Below are 15,652 nucleotides of genomic sequence, written 5' to 3'. Positions count from 1 at the left end.
ATGATACAGAGACCAAGGGCACTAGCTGGGAACTGGATTGGCTGGCTATATGGATACTTGGGGCAGCTTGCTATTGGATAAGTATGCTGAAGAAAGGATGTATAAAAGCCTGTGTAACTTCCTGCTCTGTGTACAGGATTTGAGATTCTAATCTCCCTGTACCTTCTTTGAAGCTTCAGATAAACTTTTCTGCTTCTCCACCCCGTTGTGATTATTGGGTGAAGCACACCGGGTAGCGAACCCTCCTCCCCCCATGCCCCGCTGTTGCTCGCCTCTGGCACTGGGTGCCGGCAACAGGAGCAAACCCAACGTGTCTCACAGACTAGGAGGGACCTGGCGGCTCAGTAACTCTAAGCGAAGTCATGTCTGGTGGCCAGGATGCAGCTGAGCCTGGCAGGCCGGGTCAGCGCCCTCCTGCACCCACGCAGTGCTGGCGTGCGTGCCCCCAGGGCGGGTGTGCCAGCCATAGCGCCCGTCTCCTACTCACGTCCAGGATCTCCTTGTTGGCCTTGGGCGACGTGTTCTCTCTCAAGACTTTAATGGCCACGGGGATCTTCACGCTCTCGCCGTCGGGGATCCAGATGCCCTGAGGGGAGGGAGGGATGGTGATGGCGCTCGACGGGGCCGCACCTCAGGGCTCGAATGGGCAGTGCACAGAAGGGGAGATGCCGTCCAGCTGTGTCCTTTAGAGCCTCTGAGTGCTGCCCCACCCCCAGCCACGCTGCCAACCCCCACCCCGGCTCCCCATCCCGCTTCTGCGGGGCAGCAGCCTGGCCCCGGTTACCCACTGCCCCCCTTGCTCCGCCCGTCCCCGCCTCACCTTATACACGGTGCCAAAGGCCCCGGAGCCCAACACTTTCACTTTCTTCAGCTCGGTCTCCTTCAGGATCCGCATCTGGGCTTGATTGGGGAGGGCCCCGCTGGGCGTCAGCGGCTCCACCAGCTGTGAGGGGCGGGGAGGAGGGTCCTGTGTCAGCGAGCCGGGGAGCCCCAGGCCCACGGGCTCCCTGCTGCGGCCCCCAGGCGACACGGAGACTCAGAACCTATAATTGACCCCTCTGTATGGCACCTTCAGGCCCTGCCCCTGAGCTCCCCGTGGGGCAGCCGTCTCCCCTGCCCCACGGAGCCTGTGGGCTGGGGGGAGCGTCTGGGCTGTCCCCACTGGAGGATGGCAGGAGGAGTGGCTGTGGGGAATGGGGACAGCACACGCTTGGGCCCAACCTGGGCACCGGTCACGAGGGGCATCCAGGGGGTCAACATCCTCCGTCCCCCTGCAGTAACCCCGGGCACTCAGGCCTGGCTCTCACCCTGCCTCCCGCCTCCTCTGCCCCCCATCAGTCACTTCTGCCCAGGGCCTCCCTTGGCTCAGCTGGGATCCTCTAGTGCTCGGGTGCCCTGGGAGGCCTTGCTGCATTACCGGGCACCGCCGCGAGAAGCCTGCCTGAGCGCGCGGGGCGGGGCGGGCGCTAGGGCTTGTGGTACCTGCCATACCTCAGTCTCCTGCAAGAGGCGCCGCATGGCGAGCTTCCGCTCCTGCTGCTTCCTCCGCTTGATGCACACGACGATGATCAGGACCAAGACCAGGGCCAGGAGGGCGCCAACCACGCCGGCTATGATGGACGTCACCTGGCTGGAAGAAGGGGGAGGCTGCTGGATGGGGTGGTTCCACCGTGGGGGCCAGTCTAACCTGCGGGATTGGCATTAGGGGAATGGGGGACAGGGACATTTGGTGGGGAGCGGGTAAATCCAGGGCCTTCTCCATAAACTAGCCCCCACGGGTGGCCGATTTGGAAGCAGTGGCTTGTGGCTCCTTGGTGGCGGGTGGTTAATGGTCTGCCTAGTAACAGCCCCTGGGGCTGGGAAGGTTGCGGGGGGGGACAGAGCAAGTCCCGTCCCCTGCCAATCAGCTGCAGAAGGGATTCCTGTGGTGCTCCCTGGCCAGAGGGTGGTGCCTGGCAGAGTGCAAGGGGGCTACCGGTGTGCATGGGGTAGGGGGATGCTGAGCAGAAGGCAGATGGTGCCAGGGAGAGGTGGATCCTGGCTACTGCCCAGGGTGAGGCCTGCCTGGGAAGTTGGCACAAAGGGGGCTGGGCAGATGGGGGTGCAGTACCTTGGCTTCTGATCCACGGGGCAGCCGTCTTCATCCCGGATCATGCACCTGGGGAAGGACCCAGAGACGTTGCTTTGTTACTCGACGGGAGGCAGAAGTGATGTAGAAAATCCTCCCATGGCCAAGCACTGGGGCATCCTGCCGTGCTGCGTCCCATGGGCCCCCATGCCAGTTTCCCTCCCACCTCGCACCTGCAAACCTCTGCCCATCCCCACCTGCTTCGCCCCACTTTGCTGTCTCCTCCTAGGCCAGTCTTGGCCCTTGGGATGCGCTGAATGCTGCAAGCAAAGAGCAGTGCTCTGCGCCAGCCAGCGCCCGTACTCACGAGTGGCTGCAGTTGGTGGGGCACAATTGGCAGACGCCATGTTCATCCGGATACTTCCAGATGGGCACAAAGGAGGAATCAGCCTTCACCCCACTCGGGCACCTCTCCACACAGTACTGGGCATCTCTGTAATGGGCGCAGGCCGCGCACTGGTCTGCCTCCTGCCAGGAAGAATGCAGAGTGAGCACCGTGTGCATTTGGGGGCTGGGGTGGATGAAGAACCCAGGAATCCGGGGTCAGCCCAAAGCCTTGAGCGATCGTAGAAACTGATTAGGAATGCAGATCCCCTCCCCCTGTCCTAAAGGGGCTTTTTATGCGATCGCCCCCCCTCCCCCCCCCCCCCCCGGCACCCCAGGCAGCTCCTCACCGATCCGTTGCAGGTCTCCGTGCCGTTCTGGGGCAGGCACTCGGGGTGGCAGGAGAGGCAGCGGGTCCCGTTGACATGTTCCCGGACAGCCCTGCCGGGAGGAAGAGCCTGAGCCCGTCGCTGCACAAAGGCACATGTCACCCTCACCCCGCAGCGCTCGCTGATGGGGCAGGACCCAGCCCCCGCCCCAGCCCACCTGAGGAACAGGCAGCAGTGCGAGAGCAGAGAAGTGCCCCTTCCCCCCCCGCTTCCCCCCCCCCCGGGGCTGACACAGCCACCTTTGCGACCAGGGGCCCAGCTTCAGACCCCAGACTCAGGGCTGGAACGGGGTGCCTCATGTGGGAGGCTCTGCCCGCTGTCCCGCAGGCTGGCCTCTCCCAGCCACGCGAGAGCTGCCCGCTTCCTTCCCAGCAGCCCCCCCAGCGCCGCAGCCGGGGGCAGGGCTGGGATCGGGCCAGCGGCCAGCAGCGTTCTTCCCTGCACTGGTAAAGGACCTGGCTGCCACTCAGGACCCTGCACGACCCAGGCCCCGTCCCCACCCCAGAGCGGGAGGGTGTGATGGGGCGGGGCAGCAGGTTGGGGATGGCTCCTAGCCTGCCCCCTGCTCCCACCGGGCACGGGCTGCTGAGCAGCAGCTCCAGCACCCCATCTTCCGCCCCGCTGCACCCTGATCGGCAAGATCCTCCCTAGGGGAAATGCAGGGGAGGAAACTCCCCGGGTATTCCATTCTCAGGGTCCTTGGAGACGCCCCAAACCCAGGCAGGGCTGCCCTATCTGTGCCAAAGGAGAAGGGGCCTGGCCACAGCTGGGCGGATGGCTCAGGGCTTGATGGCATCCTCTGCCCCCATCGCATCTAGCCACGGTGCCAGAGCCTCCCCCTTCTCCCTCATCCCCCCCAGGAGGCTTGCTGGGCACAGACACGCAGCGAGCCCAGCCGCGCAGACCCCCACTTACCCATCCAGAAGGTTGCAGGACTCCACGCACTCCTGCCCGCGCAGGAAGCGCTCGCAGGCCACGCACTGCGTGGGGCCCGGCCCCCAGCACTGCCCCTTGGCACAGAGGTGGAAACACACCAGCCCCTCGTTCTCTGGGGGGAGGACGCCACAGTTAGCCCTTGGAACCCAGCCTGCCCCCTCCGTCCCCTGGGGCAGCCAGACCGAGCGGGCCTTTCCCCCGGCGAACGCAGATTCCACCGGGCGCAGGCCGGCCGTGGATGCCAGCGGGGCATTTGGTATCAGAGTGACAGCCAGGGAGACATGGTACCACTGTGGCACTGGAGTTGTGACCAGCCAGCAGGGAGCACCCATTGGCACCCATCTAACATGGCAGTGCCACTCAAAGCCCAGGTGAATTGGGCCAAGGAGGATTCCCTGGGCGGGGCAGAGAGCCGGACAGAGCCCTGGCAGAGGGCCCCACCCCCTTACCACACTGCTCCACAGGCTTGTTGTCAGTCTGGAACAGTGTCTGGCGCTGGTTCCTGAAGATGGCTTCCCAGGGCACCTTCTGGAGGAAGCAGAGATTGGGGTTCTGGTGGACCAGCACCATCCCGCTGCTGATCTCCTGCAGGGAGCGCAGGCCCAGCGAGACGATGGACAGGTTCTGCAGTATCAGGGAGTAGGCACCGCTGCAGAGAGACATTGACAGGCACAGGGTGAGCCAGGAGGGGCAGGACAATGAAGCAGAAGTCAGAGGGTCCCTGCCAGCCCCACACTGAGGGGGGCTCTGGAACTGGGTCACACCCTCCCACGTGCTGCCTCTGAACGACAAACCGTCCGTTCTCCGGATCCCGTCCTAGGGTCTGTTCCTCCCCACCCCGCGTCCCTGCCTGCGCATGCTCACTTGTGAAGCACTCGTCCTCGGATGATCCGGAGGTTCTGGAAGATGCTCAGGTCTGGGAAGGTCTCTGGCCAGGACTCGATGTACAAGAAGCCTGCGAAATGGAGGACAAAGGCACATCCTTCTTCATGCGAGCAGCGGCCTCCCACCAGCTGGTGGTGGGTCTGTCTCCCAAAGTCCTGGGTGACTGCCAGGTCCAGCGCCCAGGCCCGCCTCTGATGGGCGTGTCCCCCCCACTCCCCGCACACTAAACAAGATGGCTTAAATTTCCAGGGCAGGAGCGTGGGACCTTTAGCCAAAGCCCCGCTGCTAGGAGGCCCCTGGGGTGGCTTCGCGGCTGAGCCCCGTCCAGCGACTTTGCAAGTGAGTGAAACGGAAACAGGAATCATTTGCACATCACAGATGGGAGGCTGCAACCCACTCTCGGTGGGCACCGGCAGGAGACGTGGGTGAGCGGGCACGGGCGCTAAGCAGTCCCTCACCCACCTGTCAGCTCCTCCAGGCTCCGGAAGCTCTTGAGCTGCTCCGGCTCCAAGGGTGCAGTGTTGGTGGCGGGATCCCTGTTTGAGAAGGAACACGGTGGGGGAGGGGGATCCTTAGTGGCGTAAGCCCTTGGGACCACGGACACAGGAGGCGATGGCTGCCCTGCGGCCGTGCAACCATAGGAGCTGCCCGGCCTGATGGGGCCTTTGTGCTACAGTCTCTGCGAGGCCCAGCTACAGATTTTGGAAGAGTAAACGGACGCCCCGGGAGAAGCCCCCGCTCACACCCGCTTCACACCCCGTGACCCACTCACGCGCACGCTTGCCTCGGGCCTGCAAGACTAAGGCATGAGGGAGGTTTCAGTTTCTAAAAGGGGCCTGATCTAGACAGGACTGTAATGGACCAGCTGGCGTGTGCACTGCTGCCCCCTCCTGGATAGAATCCAAACCATTCAACTCTGTGGCATAGGCCCTACACTGCTAATGGCGATTCCCCTTTGGCTCATGCATTAAGGGCTTGTGCTTTGGAGCAGAGGCTCCCCTTGTGGCCAGATAGCTGAGCTGGAGTTAGCCAGCTCCAGGTGCCCCCACACAGTGCTCCGACATGCCACACATGCACCTCCTTCACTCCAGGACATCTGAGTCCAGAGCTGGGGTCCCCCTACCCACAGGGCCAGTAGCTCCTCTGGGGTGAGCCAGCAGGAGCAGTGTGGAGCTTGCCAGGGCTGGACAACGGGCAGTGGAGATGGGGGCACCTGGCACCGCTACTCACCCCGCGAAGGTCTCGGGCAGGAAGGCCAGGCTGCCAAAGATCTTGGTGCAGTGGGCAAAGTGATGGATGTTGGAGGCGTTGATGGCTCGGACGCCCTTCAAGAAATCCACGCCCAGCCCGTAGCAGCCTAGGAGAGAGCAGGGCAGGTGGCTGAGAGGGGCTGGGAGGGAACCCCAGTGTGGAATAACCCTGCGCTGACCACCCATGTGCTTCCATTCCACCCATCGAGCCTCAGTAGGGAGACCCCCCTTCCAGTGCATGCGTCTCCCTCTCCTCAAATCCAGAGAATCCCATGCTCCTGAGCTGCTAGGACGTGCCTCCCCTCGTCCCTCCAGGAGAGGGGCTCCCCTGGGCGGGGCACAGGGGATGGGGGAATGTTACCTTCCGGGCAGGGCTTGCTGCACTTCTCGCACTTCTGCACGCTGTCCGTGCTCACCTCCTGGCTGTCCTGGGGACACACCAGCGTGCAGGAGCCCACCTCCGTGGCCAGGTAATTGTCTGTGGGAGGGGGAGACATGGAGAGGAAAGATGGCCCCATGGTTAGGGCATTAGCTTGTGACTCAGGAGACTTGCCGTCAATTCCCTGCTCTGCCACCAACTGCCTGTGGGACCTTGGGCAAATCTCTTCACCCCTCTGGGGTTCGGTCCCTACTTGCCGGGGGGGCTATGAGGAGAAATGCCACCGAGGAGGCGCCCGGAGGCTACAGTGGCGGGGACCAGATCGGTATTTGAAGAAGATACACGAGTCTGCCCAGCTCACGCAGAGTCCAGGTCCGAGCCGCGGCGAGTCCCGAGGTGGGGACTTCAGTTTGGTCACAAAGCTTGGATCCCAGACTCTGATCCTGGGCGGGGGGAAGGAAATGGCCCCCCCCCACCTCCCGCAGTTAAGGGCAAAGCCCCCTGGCTTCATCTCCCTCCCCGTTAACCCCTCGACTGCTGCATTCCAGCATGAAGGCCTTCGTTTGCAATGTGGCTGGCCGGTTAACTGTAATTGCCGTGTGTGTCGTGGGGTTTTTGGAGCAGGGCAGAGCTATGGGCCTTGGAGCTCCAGGAGCCAGCCCCGACTTTGGGAAGTGCCAGGCAAACGTCAATAGAAGCCCCTCAGACTGTCCTGCCCTGCCAGCAGGGGGCACTGTGCAAACAGAGCCCTGCGGGGGTTGCCCTGGGGATCTCTCCACCGGGCTGGGGTGCGTGGCCAAAGCCCAGCATACGCAGCTAGCAGGAAGTGGGGCACCCCACAGAGCCCACCCCACGGGATCCCCCCAGAGGAAGGGACGCTTACAGGGGCACTGGCTGACACAGCTGGCTCCGAAGGTGTAGCGCCCGTCCCGGTTGGGCACCGACTGGTAGATGTCCGAGTTGTAGATGAAGTGGGGCGGGCAGTGCAGCTCGCAGATCCCGCTGCGGTTGACGTGCAGACAGGCCTGTGGGCAGCCCAGAGGGTGAGCAGCTGGGACACCGCCCCCGCACCAGTCCGTAACCCCCCCTCTGCCAACTCCAACCAACCTCCCCATTCCATCCCCTGCGCGAGCCTCTCCGCACCAATCCACCACTCCAGCCATCCCCACTGCGCCTGCCCCCACCTGCCCACCCTCCCGCACCCACCACGCTAACCCCCACCCCAACCCCCTGCCCCACACTCTCCGCTGTGCTGACCCCCTCGCCATGCACACACCCACGGATGGCACCGGGGCGGGGGCTGGCACTCACCAGGCAGTCCGAGTGCTTGGGCCCAGTGCAGCCCGCTGCGCATTGCTCGTGGCAGCAGTCCGTGGGCTTCGTGCCCTTGCACCTGGGGCACCCGTCGCAGATGCTTTTGGTCACTGGGGCAGAGAGTGAAGGGGGGAGGAACCGTGAGGATCTGGATGTTTGGCTGCGCAGTGGGCTCTTGGCATCTGGGGAGCTCTGCTGGGAGCTGGGAACCCAGATGGGCACAGCAAACAATTGCCCCCACCACACCACACAGGGGGTTCCCAGTCTCAGCAGCACCCAAGGCAGGGGCTCTGTGCATCCTGAAATCTAGCCTGTTCAATGGATCCCTTTCCCCCCAGTCCCACCCCTCAAATGTCTGTGCCTCCTTTCCCCACCCCCCAGCGGCAGCCTGCATTTCCCCATCATGCATCTCCACCGACCGCCTGTCCACACCGCTGCCCATCCTCCCCTGGCACCTGCCCCATCCCTCGCTCGTGGGGCGGTTAGAAAGCCACGCCATTCTCCTGGGCACCAACACCCTCGCTTCACCTCCCGGCGACCCAGCCGGGACCTTTGGCATGGTGCCCCCACCCAGCCAGGCTTTGCAGGGTCCGTGCCCTATTTGCATGGAGGGCGAGCTAGTCCCGTGTGCCTCTGCAGGTCATGGGCTGCCCGGTCAGTGCTGGCCAGACAGGCAGAGACCTGAGTCCAGCACCGCCTCTCCCCGTGCCCGGTGCTCACATGTCTGGCAGTACTGCGGCCCTTCCCCCCAGCAGTGCCCTTGGGAACAGAAGCTTCTGCATTCAGCACCTGGACGGGATGGAGAGAAGACCGAGGGCGTTAGGGGATGCCCGAGACTCTGCCTTGGCACAGGCCCCGGGAGAAAGATGCAGCATGCTTCTGCCTCGCCCCACTCCCCCAGGCATGGAAACCCCCTCCCCAGGCTCCTCCAGCAGCCTGCTGGGGTGGAGGATCCTGCAGCAGCTGCTACTACCCACCTCCCCTGCTCCACGACTAGCCGCTGGCTTGAGGCACCAACACCCCCCGTCCCCCTTGGACGCCTGGGGCTCCCGAAGCACAGTTCAGCCTGGAGCGAAGGGGCAGACAGGGGAGGCTGAGCGTGAAGCCTGATGGGTGTAGAGGCTCCGCCCATTGTGCCAGGCCCCACCCCTGGCCCCAGGCTCTGCCTTAGGGCACACCGAGGGGCTTGCCGCTGGGTGCGAAGAGCGGGTCCCAGGGACAGGACAGTCCCACCCCCCCTCCCCGGGAGCCGGGGCGCCCGTGGAGGGACCCCACCCGGGCACGTACACGTCCTCTCCCTGCTGCTGTTGATCTGCTGGTGCTGGGCCAGGTCGTTGTTTTTGTGGAAGATGTCGCCCCACAGGATGGTCTCCTGGAAACACAGCTGGGGGTTGCCCTCGATGTGCACCCCGCCCTTCAGGATCTCTGGAGCGGGGGGAGAACAGGACAGTAGGCAGAGCATCAGTAACAGCTGCATGGCCACTGCGGGAGACTGGGCGACACGGGCCAGTAGATGACCCAGCCCGGCCATCCTTGGTGCTCCCACATGGCCCAGCCACGTGACAGTCTCCTGGCGGCTGGGGAATGCAGCCCCCAGTCGAGGGGGCCTCGAGCTCATTTGAAACGATGTTAGCCAGGCAAAGCACTGAGGGATGCTCGGAAAGGCCTTTGACCTTGACAGCTGCATCTGCAGCAGCATGCACGGCCCGGGCTGTGGATCCTCATGCTACAGGGCACCAGTCGGCTCTAAGGGGGTCCAGGAAGAATCTCCCCCCAACAACACCAGTGCTGGGCTGCTGCATTGCTAGGAGCCTTGTGTATCTGGTACTGGCCACGCTCAGAGAAAGGGGGATGTGTAACTGGTTGGGCAGGGAGGTCAGGATTACCAGGCACTAGTCTGATCCGGTGCAGTGAGGGGGATACCAGACCACACGGACTGTGGGTCTGATCCGGTGCAGTGAGGGGGATACCAGACCACATGGACCCTGGGTCTGATCCGGTGCACTGGGGGGATACCAAACCACATGGACCCTGGGTCTGATCCGGTGCAGTGGGGGGATGCCAGACCACATGGACCAGGGGTCTGATCGGGCACAGCATGGAGGCATGGATACCAGGCTACGGGGATCACTGGTCCAACAAGGTGAAGATATTGCACTAGACAGGCCGTTGCTTTGCTCTGGCACAGTGGTCCAGTGACAATCAGCTCTTCTAAAGAGGTCCCTGGTACATCCCCCCTAATTCTGAGTGCTCCCTGGGGTGAGCCCAGGCCCCCTGACTGGCTCAGAGGCCAGCCTCCTCACCTGTCAGATGCCTCATGCCCAGCTCCTGCAGCCCCACGGTCCCGGTGGGGTCGGAGTTGGCGAGAACGGCCAGCGCGTATTTCTCCTCGTAGAGCTGGGTGCCCCGGATGATGCGCAGGCTCTCCAGCTGCACGCGGCTCACTTGGTTCTGCGCAATCAGCACGTAGCCCTGGACCTCCTTGATATCCTAGAGGGGCAGAGAGCAGGGTGAGCGGGAGGCAGGGACAAGACAAGCCTGGGCACCCATCAGGCTGAGGCAATAGCCCCTGGGCTGGGCCGTCAGTGGGAGGAGAACCTACGACCCCTGGAGCTAAACGTAGGAGCTAAAGGGCAACACCCATGCCTCTGCCCGTGACCACAAGCCAACCTCGGCAGAGGCAGGAGCGCTTCAGGCTCAGCCACTTTCATGGGGGCCAGAGCCCCCAGGGGAACGCAGTGGGCACCTGCTTCAAAGCCTGCGCCCCAGCAAGCACTGGGAAGATGGAGAAGACTTTCTGTGGGGAGAGCCGGAGAGCTACCCTCCCCTGAGGCAGACAAGCCTCCCAGCCCCCTACGACTGGGCTGGGCTGGAAAGATGCCTCCAAACATGAGGATCACAGTTCCTGGTCTTTTAACCAGAGGAGGAAAGAGCCTAGAGTGAGCCCAGCACCTCGGCAGGTGCTCCACACTCTCCAGACCCCCCAGCCAGGAGCACACGCTCCACCTTCAATAAACTGGCAAGCAGGGGGCAAGGGGTAACCTCATCTCTGGGAAACTGACAGCAGCAGGATTAGAACCTGGGTCCCCAGGCAAAGGCTTCGCGAGCTGAGCTGGAACAGCTGCCGCTGGCTGAGGAGACTTGTCAAGATGTTGCCCTGTGGTTCCTTACAGGCAGGCGGGTGCGGGCCTCTGTCGCCCACTCTAGTGGCTGGTCCAGATAAGAGTCTATTACAGCCACTGGCTAGGGGAGTTAGTCCTTTAGCTCCAGCCATAAAGGAGGGGGAGGGATAGCTCAGTGGTTTGAGCATTGGCCTGCTAAACCCAGGGTTGTGAGTTCAATCCTTGAGGGGGCCATTTAGGGATCTGGGGCAAAAATTGGGGATTGGTCCTGCTTTGAGCAGGGGGTTGGACTAGATGACCTCCTGAGGTCCCTTCCAACCCTGATATTCCATGATTCTATGTTGCATTTAGGGATGAAGGACCAAGGGTCAGTGCCCACATGAAGGTGGTTGCTATGTTATCCCCTGCAGGACAGACCCTGATGTCTCCTTAGAGTCACATCCCGGGCAGGCTGCCCTTTAAGGCAAGCTGGGCTTGGCCTTGCCTGTGACAAGCAGCTATCCTCCAGCTGAGCCTGATCTCCTGGCTTCGTTACCCTGAGGGACCCCAGCTGTGATAGGGCTGCACAGAGAGTGAGAACTCAGCTTGGGAGAGGAGTCAGGCTCCCCTACCAGCCCCAACACAAGGCCTGGTCAGCCCAGCGTGGGGCTAAGGAATGAGCCCTGAGGACGGGCTGGGGGGTAGCCTGAGAGGGGTGTGAGACATGGACAGAAACAGGCCATTGCAAGGCCAAAGAGATGATCAGCTGGGGGGCGGGAGAGGCAAAGGCCATGCACTGCCGTGGCCTGACAGCAAGGGTCGCTATGTTAGCGAGCATCCCACTGCAGGATGGGTGAAGGGAGGATGCTGAGCTCAGGTTCTCCCCGCTTCCCCGCTCACCTTGAGGAAGGACATATCGGCGTCTGGCCCCAGGTAGGTGATCTCCAGGTTGCCCTGCACCACCTGGCAGTCCTGGTAGAGGCGGCTGAGGGTGGCATAGTGGTTTTCTGGGCTGGAGGGATGCAGGAGCTTCATGTCGGTGCCCGTGCAGACTGCAGGGGGGTGGAAAGGAAGCGCCGGTGAGGCTGGGCAAGGGTGGTGGTCAGAGACGGGGGCAGAGACGATGGATGCCATTCGGAGAGATGCTCAGCAGCATTTCTCCAAAGGCTGCTCCACCCCAGCTGTGAGCGTTCAGATAAACAGGGCCCGGACCCCACCTGCCCCCTACTCTGCAGGCATTTCCCCAGGGCACAGAGCTGTGACTGGAGAGCTAGCAGACACTTGGCCCTTCTGCAGGGCATTCTGTCCAAAGGCAAGAGAGAGGAAGGGGGGCCTGGCCCCTAGATCTCAAGCCTATGGGGCCAGATTTGCAGCAGAGCTCAGCTGTCATTTAGACATCTAAAGAAGGACAGGTTTTCCGAAGGGCTTGCTGAGCTCTGTAGAGAATCCAGCCATTGTGTGCCTCTGGGCCTCAGTTTCCCACCTGTAAAATGGGAGCAACACGCCTTCCCGGCTGGTCTCGTTAGATCGTAAATTCCTGGGCTGGGATTCTGTTAGCACATGTGGGTGCAGCACCTGCCACTCCAGCTCCAATCAACTAGGCCCCCTAGATGCTACCGTAAATACACAGAAGAGACCCACAGGGGATTATTACGCATCAGTCACTGCAAGGAAAACACAGGGCCCTGAACTCAGGTCTCAACAGGTAAAAGCGCCTGGAGTGTTGTTTTTAAACACAGCCACTTGCAAATCCCCAGACTTCTCTATTGCCTCCTGAAGCCCCCTTTGGTCGGAGTCTGCCCAAGTGTAGGCAGGTTCCCTTTATCCATTTTAAAGGTTGCCCATATACCCAACCATTGATGAGTGTTTGTAAATCAGGCAGCAGCTGTCTAAAGCCTTGCAGAAACCCCGAGGGAGAGATTACGAAAAAGGAATTTACAAACACCCAAAAAAACCAAAAATCCTTTTGCTAGCATTTGCCAGGGTCAAAGCAGAGATTTGAGAAATGCTTGGTTGTGTGTGGGTCTTGTACCAGGCAGAGAGGAAGGGTCCGATGGGAATTAGTGCAATGGAGCATGCAGGCGAGGTGCCAGGTTTATTTTTATCTGGAAGTAATTGGCGCGGATGAAAAGCAGGTTCAAAGTTGCAGGAGGATTGTGAGGTGTACCGCAGAGCCATGCACCCTGCCATGTTTGTTACAAACCCTGCTGATCTCTAGAAATCAGACAGACGGGGAGAGACGCCGACACAGTTGGCTATTGAGGCTCAGCACCCAGCCGACTGTATCCAAGCTAAGTTTAAACCCCCTCTGCTCTGTGGACAGTTCAGGATTTCCTGTCACTGGAACTCCCCCCCTGCTCCCCGCCAACTTCTGAAGGGTAGTGCGGCCGGCATTAATACCCTCCGGGTCACGGACTCGCTCCCCACACGGTCTGGACGCCGGACGTGGTTAGGAAGTGTCACTTTCCACAGGAAATGCCATGGACTAAAGTAACATCCATTTATCGTGGGAAGGCTTTCAACAGCTTCCTATGGGCTTCCTGTATGACTTCTCCCCACCACAAGGCAGAACAATGGGGTTTAGCCACGACCCTGTAAATGAGCAATTTGTTTGGTCTCGGCCCCCAGTTCTCAGCCCCCTCACTACCTCAGATAAAAGCTCCTCGTGAGTTGGGGAGGCCGCAGTGGGAGGCCAAATGGATTGATGGCTTCTGCGAGTCAGGACCTCTCACCCCCACCGTTGTGATCAGCTAACAAAAGGCTCCTGTCAATTAATTAGACAGAAGCTGTCAACATGGAACTCCAGCAAGGAGCGTTTGATCTGGATGCCCGCAAAGCGCCTTCTGCGCAGACTTCCCACCAGTCACGAACGCTGGGTGACTCTCCTCCCTCCCTGGGCAGAGGAGTCCCGTCCGCCCCACTTCACAGAGGGAGAAATTCGGCACTCGCCCCCAGTCAGCTGGAGAACAGAAACTCAGGAGCCCTGGTTCCCACTCCTGTGCTTTAGCAACAAGATCATGCCCCCGTCTCAGAGCCAGAAATCCTGTCTCCGAGTCCCCTGCTCCAACCAGTAACACCCGGCTCTTCCCAGGAGTCTTGTCTCACCCCCCCCTCGGACCCCAGACCACACTGGTCTGAACAACCTCCCGGGCAAGTCAGACTGAAGCGTTTGGTTCAAAGGACCCTGGTTCCCGTTCCCCAGCAACGCTGCTTGTCCGCTGGCCTTCCTCCTGGCCCTGCTGGGGCTGCCCAGCCAGAGGTGTCAGTTTCACTTGATGTCAGTTACGCTTTCCCAGGCTGGGGCAGGGGGGTTGGGCCCCCCACCGCTCCCAGCTTCTGGGGGGATGTTTGCATGCTGCTGCGGCAAGTATTGGTGGGCCTGAGCCCTTAGCTCTGCTGAGGGTAACTGAGGACAGAGCATTTGATGGGCCCCCATGGCTCCTCCCAGGGGCACAGGGAACCACTTGGTTTAGATCCTTCCCCTCCGGCTCCAGAGTACCCATTCCCCGGCTCCTGTCACGCGCCCTGTTTATATGCCATGGGGTCCCCCCCACTTTACTTCCCTATGATGGTAGGTGGAGGTTAGACTTAGGACCTAGCTGGGTTGCGCCACACTATCGCTACCCCTCAAATGTAGCTAAGGGACGGGCGCACATACCCCTGGATTGGCATCAGCTCGGCACCCCTGTGCCGTGGTTCCTAAAATCCCGGCTGCCCCAAACTAAACAGTCCTGATTCACACAGCCAGCACGGGGTGGGCACCCCGAACTGCTGCGGGCTAGATGCCAGCTAGGTTTCCAAGGGCCCCGGGGGGGGGGAATTACATAACCCAGTTACGCTGGCTTCAAAGCTCTCGGCTTTGCTGCCTCCTCCGTAGCGGGGCTAGGGTGGAGCTAGCTGGGGCTGGGTGAGGAAATCAGCCCAGTGAGAGAAGAAACAAACAATAACACAAACCTACGCAGCATCTCCACCTTCTTCTGGCTTGGATTCCAGAGCAGCAGGTGTGACCAAGCGTTCAAACTAAAAGGCCTTAGCAAACCGCCTTCCAACTCTGAGTAAGTCCCTATCCTGTGCTCCCTAGGAGAGCCCCCCAGAAGGGAGGGGGAGAAAGGAAAGAGACGGGGGGATAAACAAGGAGGCTATTCCAAACAGGCCCCACTTTCCAGTCCTCGTGGGTGGTGCACTGAGCGGAATGTCTGAAGGGACGGGAAATTGTTACTTCTACGGCACTATACCTCCAAGGTGAGCTTCTTTGGAAGCTAAGTCTTTGGGGTGAAACAGGCTCCAGAAGAGCCCAGGGTAGGAACCCTGCACCTCGACTTTGTTCCCTGTTCAGATCTACACTTTAAACTGGGCTAAAAGCACGGTGCTGCTGCGGAGCAGTTGCTCCAGGTAGCTGGAGGTCCTTGGAAAACCAACACGTGATTCTGGCTCTACAGGGCTTGCACGACTGGTGGACTCAGTTCAGTTGACAGCAGAGTCCGGTCAGTGGCAGGAGTCTTGGTACAGGACTCCCTGGTTCTATTCACGACTCTGCGATTGGTGCACTGTGCGATCCCAGTCAAACTAGGAGTTGGGACTCCCAAGTGTTTGTGCAAACCTCTTCTTTGCCCGGGAACACACTTATCAGCCCCGTGAGTTTCCCTTACTGCAGGAGGTTCGGTCAGAGTCAGAACAAGACCATCAAAACCAGCTTGGGGCTCAATAATGAGACTGGTACGTGTCAGCCGAGATCGGGGCCCCATCGTGCGAGGTGCTGCACAGACACAGAGCAAAAGAAAATCCCTTCCCCAGAGAGCTCACAGTCTAAGGATGGAACTAAACAGCGCCCCCATGCCCTGCCAATACAAGACACCCCACTCTGGGGGCATGGGGTTCAGATCCTAACTAAATAACTAGCCCCTCTCTCTATTACCAAAACTCAAACATGGGACAAACTGGGACCT

At 61.1% G+C, this 15,652-nt stretch overlaps 1 protein-coding gene across 1 annotated transcript in view; it reads right to left on the bottom strand.

Annotated features, from left to right (window-relative positions):
- Positions 1 to 15,652, bottom strand: part of ERBB2 (erb-b2 receptor tyrosine kinase 2) — a 42,790-nt gene that overhangs the window by 10,755 nt on the left and 16,383 nt on the right. Inside the window, exons 2-19 of the mRNA XM_074941020.1 lie at positions 11,607 to 11,758; positions 9,909 to 10,095; positions 8,893 to 9,030; positions 8,326 to 8,394; positions 7,603 to 7,715; positions 7,175 to 7,316; positions 6,274 to 6,390; positions 5,893 to 6,019; positions 5,125 to 5,198; positions 4,642 to 4,732; positions 4,227 to 4,426; positions 3,757 to 3,889; positions 2,803 to 2,893; positions 2,436 to 2,596; positions 2,111 to 2,158; positions 1,492 to 1,630; positions 821 to 943; positions 488 to 586 (exon numbers count right to left, since the gene is read on the bottom strand). Coding sequence (XP_074797121.1) covers positions 488 to 586; positions 821 to 943; positions 1,492 to 1,630; positions 2,111 to 2,158; positions 2,436 to 2,596; positions 2,803 to 2,893; positions 3,757 to 3,889; positions 4,227 to 4,426; positions 4,642 to 4,732; positions 5,125 to 5,198; positions 5,893 to 6,019; positions 6,274 to 6,390; positions 7,175 to 7,316; positions 7,603 to 7,715; positions 8,326 to 8,394; positions 8,893 to 9,030; positions 9,909 to 10,095; positions 11,607 to 11,758 — 2,204 coding nt within the window. The remainder of the gene's footprint in view (positions 1 to 487; positions 587 to 820; positions 944 to 1,491; positions 1,631 to 2,110; positions 2,159 to 2,435; positions 2,597 to 2,802; positions 2,894 to 3,756; positions 3,890 to 4,226; positions 4,427 to 4,641; positions 4,733 to 5,124; positions 5,199 to 5,892; positions 6,020 to 6,273; positions 6,391 to 7,174; positions 7,317 to 7,602; positions 7,716 to 8,325; positions 8,395 to 8,892; positions 9,031 to 9,908; positions 10,096 to 11,606; positions 11,759 to 15,652) is intronic.

Source organism: Natator depressus, chromosome 27, assembly GCF_965152275.1.
Source record: "Natator depressus isolate rNatDep1 chromosome 27, rNatDep2.hap1, whole genome shotgun sequence".
Lineage (NCBI taxonomy): Eukaryota > Metazoa > Chordata > Testudines > Cheloniidae > Natator > Natator depressus.
This window is presented reverse-complemented; position numbering and strand designations above follow the sequence as displayed.